Source organism: Agelaius tricolor, unplaced genomic scaffold, assembly GCF_023055355.1.
Source record: "Agelaius tricolor isolate 1412-34295 unplaced genomic scaffold, bAgeTri1.0.p SCAF_3, whole genome shotgun sequence".
Lineage (NCBI taxonomy): Eukaryota > Metazoa > Chordata > Aves > Passeriformes > Icteridae > Agelaius > Agelaius tricolor.
Window position 1 is genome coordinate 14170905 of NW_027269263.1, and position 16067 is coordinate 14186971.

General features: G+C 40.6%; 1 protein-coding gene across 1 annotated transcript in view; it reads left to right on the forward strand.

The window, feature by feature from the left end:
• Nucleotides 1-365: 365 nt before the first annotated feature.
• Nucleotides 366-16067, forward strand: part of BMAL2 (basic helix-loop-helix ARNT like 2) — a 32171-nt gene continuing 16469 nt past the window's right edge. Inside the window, 7 exon segments of the mRNA XM_071422570.1 lie at nt 366-401; nt 403-490; nt 493-606; nt 8687-8834; nt 10058-10093; nt 12883-12921; nt 15361-15518. Of these exon segments, the coding sequence (XP_071278671.1) occupies nt 396-401; nt 403-490; nt 493-606; nt 8687-8834; nt 10058-10093; nt 12883-12921; nt 15361-15518 (589 nt within the window). The 5' untranslated portion in view covers nt 366-395.

Below are 16067 nucleotides of genomic sequence, written 5' to 3' on the forward strand. Positions count from 1 at the left end.
AATACTCCAGGTCCATCACGTCTATATGTCAAAAAGACCCTACCCGGGTGAAGACATGCATAGGAAGTCGGCTGCATGGAAACTTAGATGGAAAATCCTAAACAAACCTAAAAGAGTTGCTGTGCTTGGAAACTTACTCTGAATTTCCGTGTGTAAAAATGGCATGAAAAGCCCGGCGGCAGTGCTGTATTTGCGGTATCACCACAGAGCACCCAGGCTTGTGCAGCTCTGAAATAAGCCATCGCTGTGTCTCTCGAGTAGTTACTGCACTTGTCCCTGCAGCTCTGGGCTCGCCGGGGATCGAGCCCGACGGGCGAGGCCCCCGTCAGGGGAGCGCGGCGCCGCCGCCACCGCCGCACATCTCGCGAGAGGCGGCGCGGGGCCGGGGCGGGAACATGGCGGGGCGGGGGCGCTGAGGGGCGGCTGGCGGGGCAGCCCGCGGTCCCTCCCCGGCGCCGGCGGCTCCTCCTCTGCTCACCTCAGCTCACCCCCTGCATGCCGGCGGTGCCGGGGGCGCTGTGGAGCGGGGCACGGGGCCGCCCGCCATGGCCGAAGCAGGAGCGGGAAGCGCCGAGGGCGCCGAGGAGGAGCGGCGGGCGGCGGAAGGTGGGAGCGGGTCCGCCCGAGGAGCGGGCGGTGCGCGCCCCGTCCCCCTCGCCCCTGTCGCGCGTTGCTCCGTGCGTGGGGGGCGATGGCGGGTTCCGTGTGTGGGGTGTGTCTGCCTGTTTGTGTCTGTCTGTCTGTCTGTCTGTCAGCCCTCCCGCCCGCCCCGGTGATGTGGCACGGGCGAGTGTTGTTGTGGGGCTGGTGCCCGTGGGGCACTGCCGTCCTTCCGTGAGAGCGCTCGGGGCCGCTCCTGTGCCCGGTGCCGCTCCGGGGCCGCCCGCGTTTGTGGCTCATTCCCGCTGGGCGCTCCTGGCTCGCTGCTCCCGCTCGGTGGAGTTCAGTGGAGGTACCTGGAGCGCCCACACGGAAACAGAATCACGGAATGGGGTTGGAAAAGAGCTCTGGAGATGGTCCGGTCCACCCCCCTGCCCAGGCAGGGTCACCTGGAGCAGGTGACACAGGAGCTTGTCCAGGTGGGTCTGGAATGTCCCCGGAGAGGGGGACTCCAGGCCCTCCCTGGGCAGCTGTTCCAGGGCTCTGCCACCCTCAGTGTGCAGAAATTCTTCCTCAGGCTGAGGTGGAACTTCTTGTGTTTAGTTTGTGGCCATTACTCCTTGTCCCTGGGCAGCAGTGACAAGAGCCTGGCACCGTCCCCTTGGCATCTGCCTGTGTAATGGTCACTGTGCTGTATTGGTGTGACAGATGTGTCATCATACTGATGCCATGTGCACTAAAAATCTGGGGGTTTGGGGAGGTTTTTTTGGGGTTTTTTTCTTTAACTAAGTTTATAGTTCCCTGTTTCTGGTACACACGTAGCCTTGCTTTCCTAAAACTCTAGTATGATTTTTTTTTTGGTAGGTAAACATAATTTAGTATTTAAGGTATAGTGATTCTGGCTTTTCTCTGTGTGTGTATGTGTGCCCACGCTTCTATGGCGACCAAGGTTTGATCTTTCCGTGGTTTTAATCATAAGTTTCTGATACTAAATCAAGGCTGGTTGTAAACTACCAGCTGCTGCTCGTGTTTCTGCTTGGAAACGAGTAGAAGGGAGCGTTTTGCACGGGGTGTGGGGAGTGATCCCTCCTGAGCCATCACTGCAGCTCTGTGTAGTTAGCACCAATTCTTCTAGGTTTAGTAGTTGTTTTCTAAATGCCTCTTGGGTTGTGTGTGCTTTAATGTATGTGGGGATCCTTGTTGTCTCAAATCCTTGACGTTTTTCTGTCTGTGCTGCTTGATTGTTTAAATACTGTTGTAAAATTCTGTGGCAAATAATGTAGTGTTTGAAAACAAAGTGGTGGTGGTGGTGGTGGGGTTTTTTTTGTAGTGCTTTTGCAGTCTGCTCAACTGTGCTTGAAACTTAAGATACATTGTTTCTATATCATGCATATACTGAGAGGAGAGAAAATCATTAAAACGAAGAAACCTCCAAATGCACAGGCATTTCCATTTACAAGTAGATTTGGGAAATCAGTGAACCACAGGCTTTCATGTTTTACTGTGAGATTAACCCCCATCCCTGCTTTCTTCTAGTGCCTATGTTTATACCTGTTCTTTTAGTGGATTTTAAAGAAACAAGTTCTGGGCTTCTTTGTTTTTAAGACAAAAGTATCTAAATTGTTTGTGGGATATGACCACACTAAACTTACCTGCCTGCCTAGTAGTTTTTAGGGTGGTTTTTTTTTCCACTTGAATGTACACCTTATTGTTGGTACATTTGCACATTATGAAAAACAAACTCTAAACTAAACTCTAACTCTTGGACATTTCACATTCAAGAATCAAATTCATTGTAAGAAGAAATAATATGGTGGGTGATTTTGGAAGTGAATCATTGTGAACTTTTGAAAATTCCCTGTTTGGACTGCAGGGCCAGCTAAAACCATGGAAGTTCTGCAGCTCACTTGATAGGACTCAGCATTTTGCAATCATATGATTCCAAAACTTACAAGAAAACAACTGTCCACCATTTTTCTAGGAGTATATAATTGGAGAGGATTTGTGGTTTGCTTTTTGTTTGTTGGTTGTTTTTCCCAGAAATGAGCTATGATATATGAGACTCCTGATTCCTATCAGTACTTTCTACCTGGTGTGAACATGAAAGTGCCTGGGAAAACAGGGTACCCTTTCCAGGCCTTGGGGAGGAGCTTTTCATTAGCTGGCTCCTGCCTTATTTTATCTTTTAATACACTGATAGATTTGGCCAAATATTTTGTGTTTGAAATCTGTTAAGTGAATGTGTCATTTAACTGCTAAGTCGTGATTTTGACTGCTTCTCTTCCAGGTGATGAAAATGAGTAAAAATAGATGCAGAGAGCAATCAGTTGCCTGTGTTATTATTTGATTTAAATGTATGTAATTCAGAGTGCTTTAATTTTTTCCTTTTTTCATTTTGTGAGATTAAAACCAAATCCAATGTTCTTAGAAGAGTTTATTATCTGGATAGTGTTGTTCATAAGATGCTTTCATTACTAAATTCTCTGTCTCTTGCTCCTGCATTGCACATGCTTATAAAATTTGGGGAAAGAATAAGCTACTTTAGTCCATACATTTCTACTGTTTTCAGAACTTCATTCCAAAGATTGTTGTCCCAGCTTTCAATACGAGGTACTGTAGGTGATGAGCTTGATGCCAGACTTGCTATAAGTTTGAAAATGCTTTTCATGGCCTGTTTTAAAGGTCTAAAATAGATAAATTCAAAGAATTTTTTAGTACAACTCTCAGCTATGTGTAGAAAACATGGTTCTTTGTTGTACACGTGTTCAGATGTGCAGGACCTTAGGCTGATGTCACAGCACCTGTAACTTTCTTTCTCACACACGCCTGTATGTGTGCAGGCTGTGTGTGTCCCTGTCACCCTCTCTAATGAATCTCTGCAGCAAGAATTCACTAAATAAACAAAAAGTTTAGAAATTTAACTCCACAGTAAAATAAAACAATTAACATGGTGTGGAGTTGTTTGCCTCTGTCAGTGTGAAGCCATTCCCCCTTGTCAGGAGTCTCTCTCCGTCTTTCCTGTGGGTTCCCTTCAGGCACTGCAAGGCCACAATGAGGTCACTCCAAAGCCTTCTCTTCTCCAGGCTGAACAATCCCAATTCCCTCAGCCTTTCCTCCCAGCAGAGCTGCTTTGTCTCACATCTTAAAAAAAAAAAAACAAACAAAAAAACCCCCAAACAAACAAAAAACCCACCCACCCAACCAACCAAAAAACAAACAAACCCACAAAAAAACCAACAAAAATAAACCCCACCAAAAATTATGTTGATTGTGACAGAACTTTACGGTCTAAAAGGAACTGCTCTGGCTGGGCTGCAGAACCCTCAGGTGCCACTTCACACGGGCTTACCACAGAATTTGGAGTTCTTGAAAATTGACAGAGCTCAGATTCCTGGCTGGAGGGTTTTGTGCATACCACATACACACCTTTGGGAAATACACATTTTAGTAGTCTGTGGTATTCGTGATCTTAGAAATCTGAATTCAAAGCAGCCTCTTTCTTCTCCTTTCCTTTGAAAGTGTTTCAAAATAGGAAGCTGGATTAAAAGTTCCTTATTTTTGGAAAGGTTGTGCCAGTGTTAACACATTATTAATTTAGTTAGCTGCAGAGCTACCACATTTCTCCAAGACTCACTTATTCCCAGACTATGGAAAGTGTCACCATAAGCTTTATAAATGTACTTCTTTAATGATACTTTATTTCAAGCCCATTTTAGTGTAATATCTTGGTAGCTGAATTTGGATGTTCTTTTTTAAACTGGCTAATAAATGAGGGCTGACTGACAGCTCCTTTAATTAATTTATTAATGCTACGTGACTTGTATCTTCCTGCTGATTTTTGGAGTATCCTGCTAATATGTATCCTGCAAACCTAGACAGAAAAGCTACCTCTGATAGGGGTGGGTGGTGTTGAGGTAGTGCATAATTAGGCCAATAATTTGGAAAGCCTGTCTTGGGCTTGAACTTGTTGCATGTGATGCAAACAGGTGCTGTCTGCAGCTCTTAGGTTTAATAATTGTGTGATATTTCTGTACTTGGGGTGGGTTTTATCTCACTTATCTTTAGATGTCCAAGTCTGAGGCAGTTCCTTTGGTCCCTGTGTAATTACTGGCTAGAGATAGGCACTCTTGGGCTGTATCTCATCTAACCAACTGGAGGAATCTATTTTAGATTGAGATGAATCACCCTAGAACTGTTTTATTTCATCTAGCCAAATGTAGGAATCTATTCTGGGGAGAGATGAATCACCCTAGAAATGTCTTCCTTCCTTCAAGAGGGATCAGAATGGCTACTTCAGATGTGGACATCATTATTGGTTCACATGAATTTCCCTTTTTATGACTGGTGGAGTTTGGCCATAAACCTTTTATATAAACTTGTGTTTGCTTAGGAATTGAAAACCTTAAAACTGTTGGTCGTGAAAACAGCTCAGGAATGTGACATGGGATTAGAAAATATTATTGTCAGTAATTGTAAAAATGTGGAGTCTCCTAAGCCTTGTTTCTCAATGCATTCGATGGGATTGACACAGAAACTTTGCTGACACAGGAATATGGCTGATTTTGTTTGTCTTTGTATCTCCCCCCAAACAGTAGTTTCATGCAGCTCCTTGGCAGTTGTTCCCTTCTTTGCCAGCCCCTTGGGGACTCTAATTATTATTTCTTTTCCATGTAGAAAAAACACAAGAGTAGGGGATGCTTTTGTTATGAGAAGTATGTATTGATAACCATCCCTTAAATATTTTGTTTGCCCAGTTATGAAATACACTAAAATGAGTATTCAACTAACAGTTTTTTCATTTCACATACACTTACTGGGAAAGAGCTATCTTTCATATGTGTTTGTACTGTTTGGATGGTCTTTGCTTTTTCACAGAGGGAATAATTCCAGTGGAGGAATTCCTGTATTATTCTCATTATTTTAGTCTGTCCCAATGTGCATAATATGCTTTAAAAATATTTTTGATTTGTAATATAGATAAGCATATAGGCTTAATGCTGAGAGACAGGCATAGATTATAATAGACATGTATTTGAGGAACTGTTCACTCGCCATTAAAATCTGGTTATCAGTATTCCAGGGCATTAGCAATGGAATGAACAGTAATAAAAATGTCATTTCTCAGCTGGAATTTTATTTGGCTTGCAAACCAGACTAGTGTGAATAACAGCCTTTAGGGTGGTCAAACAAAACATCTCTAGTTGACTTAAACTGTTTCTAGTAGTTTTAGAATTCACTAATGATTTTGGTTTTATAGAAACATCAACTTGTTATAAAGATTGGTCTTTCTGGATATTATTTCTCATGAAGCAGGTGTGCTATGAAATTGGGAATTATTTCAGTTTCCTTCATGTGTGTTTAGAGGTGTTTGTTGTGATGCCAGTGGTATGAAAATATTCACAGAAAATGCAAGTATAAGAAATTCAGCCAGGTGCTCAAATGACAGGTAAAAATCCAACTTTTTCTGATCGTCGAAGCCCATCCTGGTTTTTGGGGTACATTCTAGACCATTCTTTTTGTGAACCTAAAGATTGTGAAATTCATTTTTCAGCTCTCCCACAGCAGTGTAGCCAGAGAGGGAAGGAAATCTTTCAGCACAGCCTACACAAGGTTGGGGCACTCCAGGGAGAGAGTGAGCACCCTGGAATCCCCCAGTATCATAATGATGGCTCTTATGGAGCCCTCAGAGATTATTTTCCATCACCCTTCCTGGCTTCTCAAAGCTGCCTTGGCTTTAGGAGCTGTTTCTGCCCACTTCTTGCTCAGTGAGTGATAGGTATTAAAAAGATTTGTTCACTTCTGTTTAACTCCACATAATCACTGTTGAGCTATGCTTGGTTGTTCTGAAGCGTTAAATTTATTTCTCTGTTTATTTTCTTTTGCAATGTTGAGGGGGGTTTGGGTTTGGTTCATGGGCTTTTAAAGAATATATATATATGTGTGCATATATATGTGTGTGTGTATATATATATATATATATATATATATATAAAGACTATAAGCTGCATGCTGAGCATGTCAGGGATCAGTACAGATTCTTAACCTTAGATTGTTGTCCAAGATCAGCCACCCATCGTACTGGCATTTAGTTTGTCCCAGGGATAGTGTTAAGGATTCAATTTATCACCTAATGATTGTAGTGTGGAAGTTCTTAATAGGTCACTGTTACTGGTAATCTGAATATATTTTGTTTTCTCACTTAAGAATAATGAAAATGGGTATTGTTAGTAAAGGTAGAAGAGATAACTGCAGTATTCAGAAATTGTTGCTTGGGTGTGAGGAAAAAAACCTAGGTGTTTAATAATATTGAAGAGAAATTGGAAAACCTGTAAAAGAGGCCTTGGATTTTGTTCCTTTAAAGGGAAGTGTTTGGAAAGCAGGCTGGCCATCTGTGTGCAGAGCAGTATTTAGGTCAGTGGGTCTGTGCTGTCCTGCTTTGTTCCAGGACGAAAGGATCTGTTGTGCTGAAGGCATTCTGGTCTTGGAACCATGTAGGTTGCTGTTTAGTAAGTACTCTTTTATGAATATTCATCAAGACTGATTATACTTCAATAGCTTAATCAGGAATTATAGGATGCTCTGACCTGGGCAAATTAAAACTGCTCCTTTTAAATAAACAATTCCTTTGCATCTGACAGCATTTTTTGTTTGTTTTGGAATTGTGTTAATAACAGAAATATCAAATGAAACTTTTAAGGAGACTCGTCATAAAAATATTTCAGACAGCTACCACTGTCTTATAGAAATACTTATAGTATTTATAATGTAATTTCTTTAATATATTTTTAATATCCCTAATTTGAATTTGATGTGCATTTGAAATAACTAGATTTTCTTGGGGTCATAGTTGTCCAAAGGTTGTCACGTATTTGTCAAGTATTTGTTGATTCTTTCTTTCTACCTCTTTTTTTTGAAACTTCCTGTGTGACTTAATGAGTTAAAGAGCTTTCTAAAATAAAACAGGGGCTGACTTTGTGTTGTCTGATTTGATAGAGAGAGGATTAGTGGAAGACCAGGCAAGCTGTTGTTGGAGTATTAGCCTATTTTCATTTAACTCTCCAGAACTGTATTCCAACACCAAATGAAAACCTAGAAGGTCATTTTTCTGGTGTGAGATGTGTTTACATCTAAGAGGGGGAAAAATATCCTTTGTATCATTGTTTTTGCACATTTCTACATTTTTGCAAACAGCACAAATGCTAAAAAAAGAGAGAAGGCTCACAAGAAATTGTCCAGATTTTCTTCTTGCTGGATTTTCAAAGTAATCCTCTTGGTTTTTGCAGCCTGCTAGAAGCAGGAGATGCTCACTTCCTTAAATGACATCTCTTCATCTCTCATCTGTCCTCACTGGCACATGAAGCCTAAAGGAGTTCCTGCATTTGCTGAAGCAGAGTTAAATCTGGCTCTTTGCCTAAACATCAGCTGGGTGATTCTTTGTGATAGCTGCATTGAGACAGAAAAGCAGTGTAATAATGCTCATGTTCCTTGAGACTGTTCTCCTTTCCCACTAGGTTGCTAGGATTGCTTTGGCTTGTGATTTCTCTTCTGTCCTTCCCAGAAACAACAGTTTTCCTTAAGAGGAGAATTGTGAAGGGAACTTGACAAGTTTTTGAGGCTCTTCCAACTTCCATGGCAGATGTTCTGTGTAATTGTGGATTTTGTGTCAGGAATATGATTATAGCAAACTTCCATTTTTTGGATATCCCACTTGATTAAAAAACAGTTCACAATGTCTTTTTAATTTTCATTTAGTTTGAGCCACAGTATTTTGATCTGCTGACAAATGGCACAGCTGGTGATCTTGCAGCAGGATGTCTGAGGTGGGGAGAATTGAAGTGCAAAGGTTGTGTGAGGGGAGAGCTGTTCTATGTTGCCTTGGTGTGTTGATTGGGTTGGTGAGATCATTGCAGCACTGTGGGAAGGTGTGCACTCTTTGCTGGACTTGGCTTGTGGCAGTGCAACCTTGGCTTTATGTGTCAGAGACACAGAAGCCACACACAGACAGCTTTTTGTGCCAGTGGGGATGAGAGTGGATGCAGAGTGCTGCAGCTCTTGCTGGACACTGAGCCTGTATTCTCGCTGCCAGACAAGTTCTCAGTGGATGGGAGCCCGTGCGTGGCCTGCGGAGGGCCCAGCCTCATGAATCCCGTCCCCAAGGCTGCCAGCACCACTGCTTTCAATGCTGCCCTGCCTGACATCCCAAGGAAACGCAAGGGAAGTGATTCTGATAACCAGTAAGTGAGTCAAATCTCCATGTCTCAACCTGAGACATTTGTCTGTTGTTTATGCAACATGGTTGCTGTCTTTCCTTTTCCTCTTCCTCCTTTCTAATCCTCTTTCCTTTGTTCATTACCATTACATTTACAATGTCTTCCAAATGTGGTTTTTGACAGTCCCTGATTATTAAAAATAGAAAAAATAATCCTTAAATCCAAGGGATATATGGAGGATTCTGTAATGCCATTTCCTGGCCTGAAGTGTCTGGATAATGTGCCTCTAATGCTGAAATTTCAATCCTAATTTTTAAGGTTTTTTTTCTTCTTCTTTGCCTACTAGTAAAAGCAAGTTCTTAAGTTGCTTGAAGTTTCCCAGGCACATACTAGAATTTTACCTTCAAGCATGAGACAAGATTACTGATTGAATTGTTTAATCTAGAACTGCTGCTTCAGTAACCAGAGCAGCCGTTTCCTTAAATGTGGAGACAGACCCGTGAGCTAAAAATGGGGACTGTCCTCTTGTAGTGCTCATTCCTTTCAAGTGGATCATACCTGACCGCTGAGGGGACACTGTCAACTGTTTTATCCTGTTCTATAACTGTCAAAAAGATGCCAGTTAATCAAAAAAGTGATGTGTCAAAATTTGGTAAATCAGGCAGAAGTAAGGGACACAAGGTGCAGGTGTAGTGCAGTACTACTATCTCTAAGCTAGTGCAGAATATCCATGTTTAAAAAGGTGGAGAATAGGAAATGTACATGTATTTGTGATTATTAAAGCTCTTTAATCACTGCTTCTCCCATATGTAGTCCATTGATCTGCAGTAGCTGTACTGTGGGTGTTGATGTAATTGCCAACTTGGAGATTCAAGTGTATTGTGTGGATAACTGAAAACTCCAGCAATATGTTAGTTTCTGGGGAAAAAAAATAGTCTCCATTCTTTTTCAGTATCACTTTTTGATTTTTACCTGCTCAGTAAAAGTGTTGGTTTCTTGGTAATGTTCCCCTGAGGTTTGGATCTCTCAGATAAAAAAAATTATTGTCCAAGTTGAAAAATTAATTGAAGAAGTACTGGCTAATAATAATTAGTAATTAGATTCTAGGACTAATGATCTTGCTGAAAATAACCTGTCAAGTGGAGTTACCATTAAATTTTTTCTGTGACTTTGTTTTTTTGGGTCTATCAAGTCATCTTGTTGTGCTTCAAACTCCATTTTACTTACATTGTGATCTGTTTCTGCAGGGATACAGTTGAAGTTGATGGTGATCCTCAGAAAAGGTACCTTTTATGAATGAATCCATCTCTGTTTTGAGTTCTGTGAACTTGTCACACTTTGCTGTTTGCCTAGATGAGCTGTGGGGTTCCTTGAGGAGTGCTTCATCCCAGGGCAGGTCTGTGTACAGCACAAGGTGATAAACATTTAGTTAAGGAACAGGATGGACAGGTCCATTCAATGTTAAAGGTTCCTGATAGTTCTTTCTAAGATGATGCTCTTACCAAACTTGTTAGTATTGAAGTTTAGAATGGGAAGGAGTGAAAAGTGCCAGTTCAATAAGAAGACTTAGGGAGGCGAAGGAAATATTCTCATATTCTTCCAGGATTGGTGAATGTAAACATTTTTGTTGGTTGTTACCTTTTAAGGTGTTTTTAAAATTACAACTATGATAACTGTGTTAAAATAATGCTGTTACAAGGTGGCTACGCAGCATAAGCAAACCCTTTGTGGAATATATGTGCCAGGAGGGTTGTTAATTACATGGTTACTTTGTTGCATTTTCTTTTTCTGTATCTGGAAAAAGATACCTTACTTGGGTAATATTTGTTTGTAAGTAGCCATGCAGTGTTTTTATAGAATGAACTGTTTCCCTTGGAAGGGACCTGCAATGATCATCCAGTCCAACAGCCTGAGCACTTCAGGGCTGACCAAAGGTTAAGGCACATTGTAAAGGGCATTGTCCAAATGCCTCTTCAACACTGACAGGCCTGGGGCATTGACCACCTCTCTGGGAAGAGAGGTGTTCCAATGTTTCCCCACCTTCTTGGTACGGAAATGCTTCCTAATGTCCAGTCCAGACCTCCCCTGCACAGCTTTTAAACCATTCCTATGTGTCCTATCCTTGGATACCTGGGAGAAGAGCTCAGCACCTCTCTGTGCACTTCCCCTCCTCAGGAACCTGCAGAGAGCAAGGAGGTGGCTCAGCCTCCTTCTCTCCAAACTAGACAAACCAGGAGTCCTTGGCCACTCCCCACAGGACATTCCTTCTATCCCTTTCATCAGCTTTGTTGCCTTTCTCTGAATTCCTTCAGGGACCTTCCCATCTTCACCAAACACCTTCTCACATTTTGGGGCCCAGAAGTGCACACAATATTCCCAGTGAAGGCACAGCAGTGCTGAGGACAGCAGGACAATCACCTCTTTGCCCATCTGGTGTTTGATAAGCCCAGGATGTGCTTTGCCCTCTGACTGCCTTGAACTGGGCCTGCTCTCAGCCAGCACCTCCAGGTCCTTTTCTGCAGGGAAGTCACTCTTTGGTACATAGCCTAAAGAGGAGTATAAAAATCTTTCTTTGGGGTTAAATTGGTTGTTTCTTTGTGGATTTTTTCCATAGTGCTCATCATGAAAAGTGTGACTAAAAAAACCTCCTTTTCTGCCTTTAAAACATTTGCTTCCATTTTAGAAGAAATGGGGAAGTATATTTAATAAATCAATTGAGAAAGTAGAGAAAAGCTGGTGTTCTTTATTTTTACTGATTGATCCCCATTCTGTCCTTTATAGTACCAATTAAATATACCCACAATATAGCCACAAAGTAGAATTTCACCCCCTGTTCATGTAGTCAAGGTGGTTTTAATTTAGCTATTCATATCAGCAACACCACAGCTGTTAGGACAGAGGCTATAAAAATCCATTGAAGGCTAGGACTGATTGCTTGAGCAGCAAATTTGTGCTAGATTTTTTCCCCAAGTGGAGCTCCTGAGGGAGAAGGAAAGTTAATTAATAGGGCACATGCTGCATTGCAGCTGGTGTGGCTCCTCCTTACCTCTTCCCTTATGGTCATTGAATGTGAATTCTGTTGGAATTCACAGTATATAGATATTTCTGGTAAGTTTATTTTAAAATGGAAGGACAATATTAGTTATTGCTAACTTGTCTAAATCTGAAACAATTTCAGTGAATGAAAGTCTTGGGGTGTTGTGAGCCAAACCTCCTCCTGTGTTTGGGTTTCTCAGACTGTCTAGAAGATTGCTGGGTTCCAGTGAAATCCCAGATTCTGCCTTGTTAGTTTGGCTTCTGGATCCTCACTGGGTTCAGTGCTCAGTTACAGGTGGCAGCAGCTTTTGGCACCTTTCCTGAAGGATCCTCCTGCTTCAGTTTCCTTGTGGGAGACACCTGCTGCCTGCTTGGCCTCTCCTCTTGATTCTCATGGTATCAAGGCCATGAGTTCTTCACAAAGAGTGGGGAACAGTGCAGTGAGCATAGGGAAAGAAAAGCTCATTGCCTTGTTTGAATCATCCTTTATAGTTTCCTGTTGCAGAGTGTTTATTGTGCTGCAGACACTTAAGACTGTGTTTCATTTACAGTTTTATTACTTTATGACTTCCCAGTCATTGTTGTAGGGTATGGAAAATAGCTTAGGTTTTTTGGGTTTTTTTAAATGTAATTTAGGATTGCTTATTTTATAACATGACAATAAGATATGAGAAATAAAAACATAAATAGATAATTTATCTTATAAAACTTTAAACAAAAAAAATAAAATCAAGTCTAGTCTAAAGTTATTTGAGTGTGCCAGTAATGTTGTTGTCTCCAGAATAAAAAAAGCCCCAGAACTATGAACCATCCCTTTAATATGTTCACACAACTGTGAATATTGCCAGTTGTGCTCTGGTCTCTTTCTGTTATGCATCACTTGCTAGGTCAGTTATGGTTGAGAGATTTTGTGGGTTTGCTTTTGCTGGAGCCACAGTAAATTTGTAGCATTTTTTTATCTTCTGGAATTTGTGGGAGGAAAGAAGTGCCTAGTATTAAATATGTAATGTAAAACTCTGTATCTTGTTTTTTCTAGGAGTGAAGATGAAGAACATGTTAAAGTAAAAGATTTCAGGTACTCATTTTCAATAGAAACATGTTTTGCTAGTGAAGACTGAAATAAAGTAGTAAAATATAAGTAAAATAGTAGTAAATAGTAAAATATGAGTTTGTGGATAACATTCATTGAAACTTTATCAAACATTTAACAGTAGGCTTTTCCTTTTCCTTGCTAAATGTATAGTAATTTTTAAAGCCTCCTTGAGGATTTTATTTGCTAATAATTTTGGTAAAAGTTGCTGCAGGATATCTCAGTTGGTTTAGCAAAAACATGAGGTTGAAGTTTTTAAGGTGAGAACTAAATGCAGTACACTCAAGTCGTGTAAGGAGCTGATCCTTCATCTGTATGAATTTGAGAATTGTTTTTTCTAGATTTGTCTGCTTCTGGAGGTATTTAGAATTTATTCAACATGGAAATGGATTTGGCTAAAGCACAACAAAAATTTCTTGTTCTAGAACAAGCTTTTGTGTAGGGAATTATTCAAGATTTGCCATTGAACTTTAAATTCACATAAACTGAAATTCACATAGAGCACTTGCAAGATTTGAAATGTTGTTTGACCACAGTTCAGCCAAACAAATATTTTAAACTACAGACAAACCACGTAGTAAAACCAGAGCTGTGCTGTAAAGTTGATTTAAAAATAAGTCTTTCATTTTTCATGTGAGCAGAAATGTCAAACCAGAAATACATAATCCACTCAGCATGCTGTCAGAAGTATTATTTATATAGTATGCTAGCTAGTAATTATGAAGTGTTCCTGTAATTGAAACAAAATTAAAGAAACTAAAATGTTCCAAGATATATTTACAGTTTCACTTAAAAATTATTTTTTCTTCACAGTGTTCCAGATTGCTCTATAAGATTGTAGTACATTGCTTTAATGGCTTCTGTGTGGTATTGTTAACTTTTTTCCTGACTTTTTGGTGCATTAGTTGGAGGGAAAAAGAATCAGTACAAAGGTGTCTGGAGTTTGCTTATCAGTCATCTCCTTCCAGTATTACTTGTCTCTAGCATATTGTGGAACCTGCTTTTCTCCCTTTTGCCTTTGTGGCTGTGGCAAGCAACAGGAGGCTTTTTCAATCATTCAGTCATCCCCTGAATTTCTGCACCCACCTGACCGGTTTTTTATAATTCCATATTGACCCTCAGAGATGTGGAAAGTTGTTCCCTTTCCTGGAATGCATGTATCTGTCTTCCTGAAGTTCACAGTTCAAGGAGCATACCCAGGATATTACTTGATTGTTCTTACCTGACATAAAGGAAGAGTTGGGTGAACCCATAGATGTAAGCATAACTCAAAAAATTAAATCTTGTACAAAGCTTTTGAGAGAGAAAAGCTAAATGCTTGGCAGAATGACCCAGAATTAGTTGTGAGGTGAAGGCTTTATTTTTTTTTTTTTTAATTAAAATAGTATTCAGGTAGATCTTTAAAACTGTACTTTGCTCTTTCTCAACAGGCCAGGTGTAGTTAACTTTATTGCCTTTAATAGCTTCCATTGCAGTATGCCAACAAGGAAAAGTTTTGGAGATCAGTTAACCAAAACTTATTCCTCATTTTGCATAACTATACTACTGTGTCTGGCCTCAATCAGAAAGAGAAATCATCTGGGCTTTAATTGAGTGGCTGGCTTGTCTTCTGGGTAAGGAGCAAAAGAGCGAATGAAACTTTCCTTGATCTGCTGGAGGGTGTTAGAGGGGAGGAGATGGGCTGAAAAGCTGACATAGTGCACTAGAAAGAAGTAAAGAAAAGGTGACCTGAGCTATAAATGCACTTGTGATGTGCAGCCATGTGCCCTAGAAGGAGTTTCCTGATAAGAAGAGAAGCTCTCTCTGTGGCTGAGTTCTTGACAGGCTTACCAAGAGATGAAATCTGAGACAGCCTTTGTACCACCTTATCAGGAAAGCTTTCTGAGATACTTCTGGTCAATTACACAAGGCACAACTTTTTTTTTTTTTTCAGTTTCCACTCCATTTCTTAGAAGCATGTGGAAAAGTAATGTTTATTGCTGTGGGGTTTCTTAAAAGGCAGCAGAATGAACACCCTGTCTTAGTTACACAGGCCAGGCAGAGGTGGGAGCAGGAATGTCTTTCATTGATTCCCAATGACATCAAGAGTTCTCTGGGATACACTGAGGTGTCCAAGTCATCACTTGCATGGCAAGGGTCACAAGAAAGGTTTAACTTTTAGAAGTCTTCATAACCTCTTGTTCCTGCCAAATATAATCAAACTGTTGCTTGGGATATCTCTTCTCCTCAGTATTTCCCATTATTATTGGGACCATTTCATCTTTGTTGAAGTGAATCCAATTCAATTGTCCAATACAAGTAGCATATGAAAAACTGCTTCAGTGCAGTAGTACTGGTGATAGTTCCATTCCCAAAATGAAATTGAATATTATGGGGACAATCATGTGTCCTACATCACTCTTTAAAAATAATTTTTCTTCTTAGAGAGGCTCACAGTCAGACAGAGAAAAGAAGAAGAGACAAAATGAATAATTTGATAGAGGAATTGTCTGCCATGATACCACAGTGCAATCCCATGGCCCGAAAGCTGGACAAGCTCACAGTGCTACGGATGGCTGTGCAGCACTTGAAGTCTTTAAAAGGTGAGTTAGGGAAACATCATCCTGTAAATCCTTGTTCTAGTAGGAGTTGTTGTGTGTATCTTCCCAGGTTTTAAATAAACCAAGATTATTTTATTTTACATTTCCTTACTGTATTTAGTTCCGAGTCTGCTCCTCATTTAAATGTACATGTCTGTAGCTGTCAGAATGCAATTTTAAGTTTTTGCTTAGTAGAGCAGAAAAAAAGCCACCCTTCAGTTTCTGATATTTCCTGTCTGCTCAGGGCATGCCTTGCTCTTGGGTTACTCCTTGGTCCTTTTTAGAAGGTACAGGAGTCAAAAGGAAGATTGCAAGACAGAAAATAATTTAACAAAATGGTCAATGAGTTTGATTGCATTAAAGTCTTAAAAACCCTCACATGGTAGATAGTAGCAAGAAACAGAAACTTCTGATAGCCTAGTCAGCTGAGAAAGTTAATAATGGATCTTAGGGAATGCTTTAGTGTGAGGATCAGCCCAGGAAATATTCTTTGCTCTCCTTTTGCTATTGCTAGGTTTTTGGATTTTTTTTTTCCCCTCTCCCCCGAAAAAA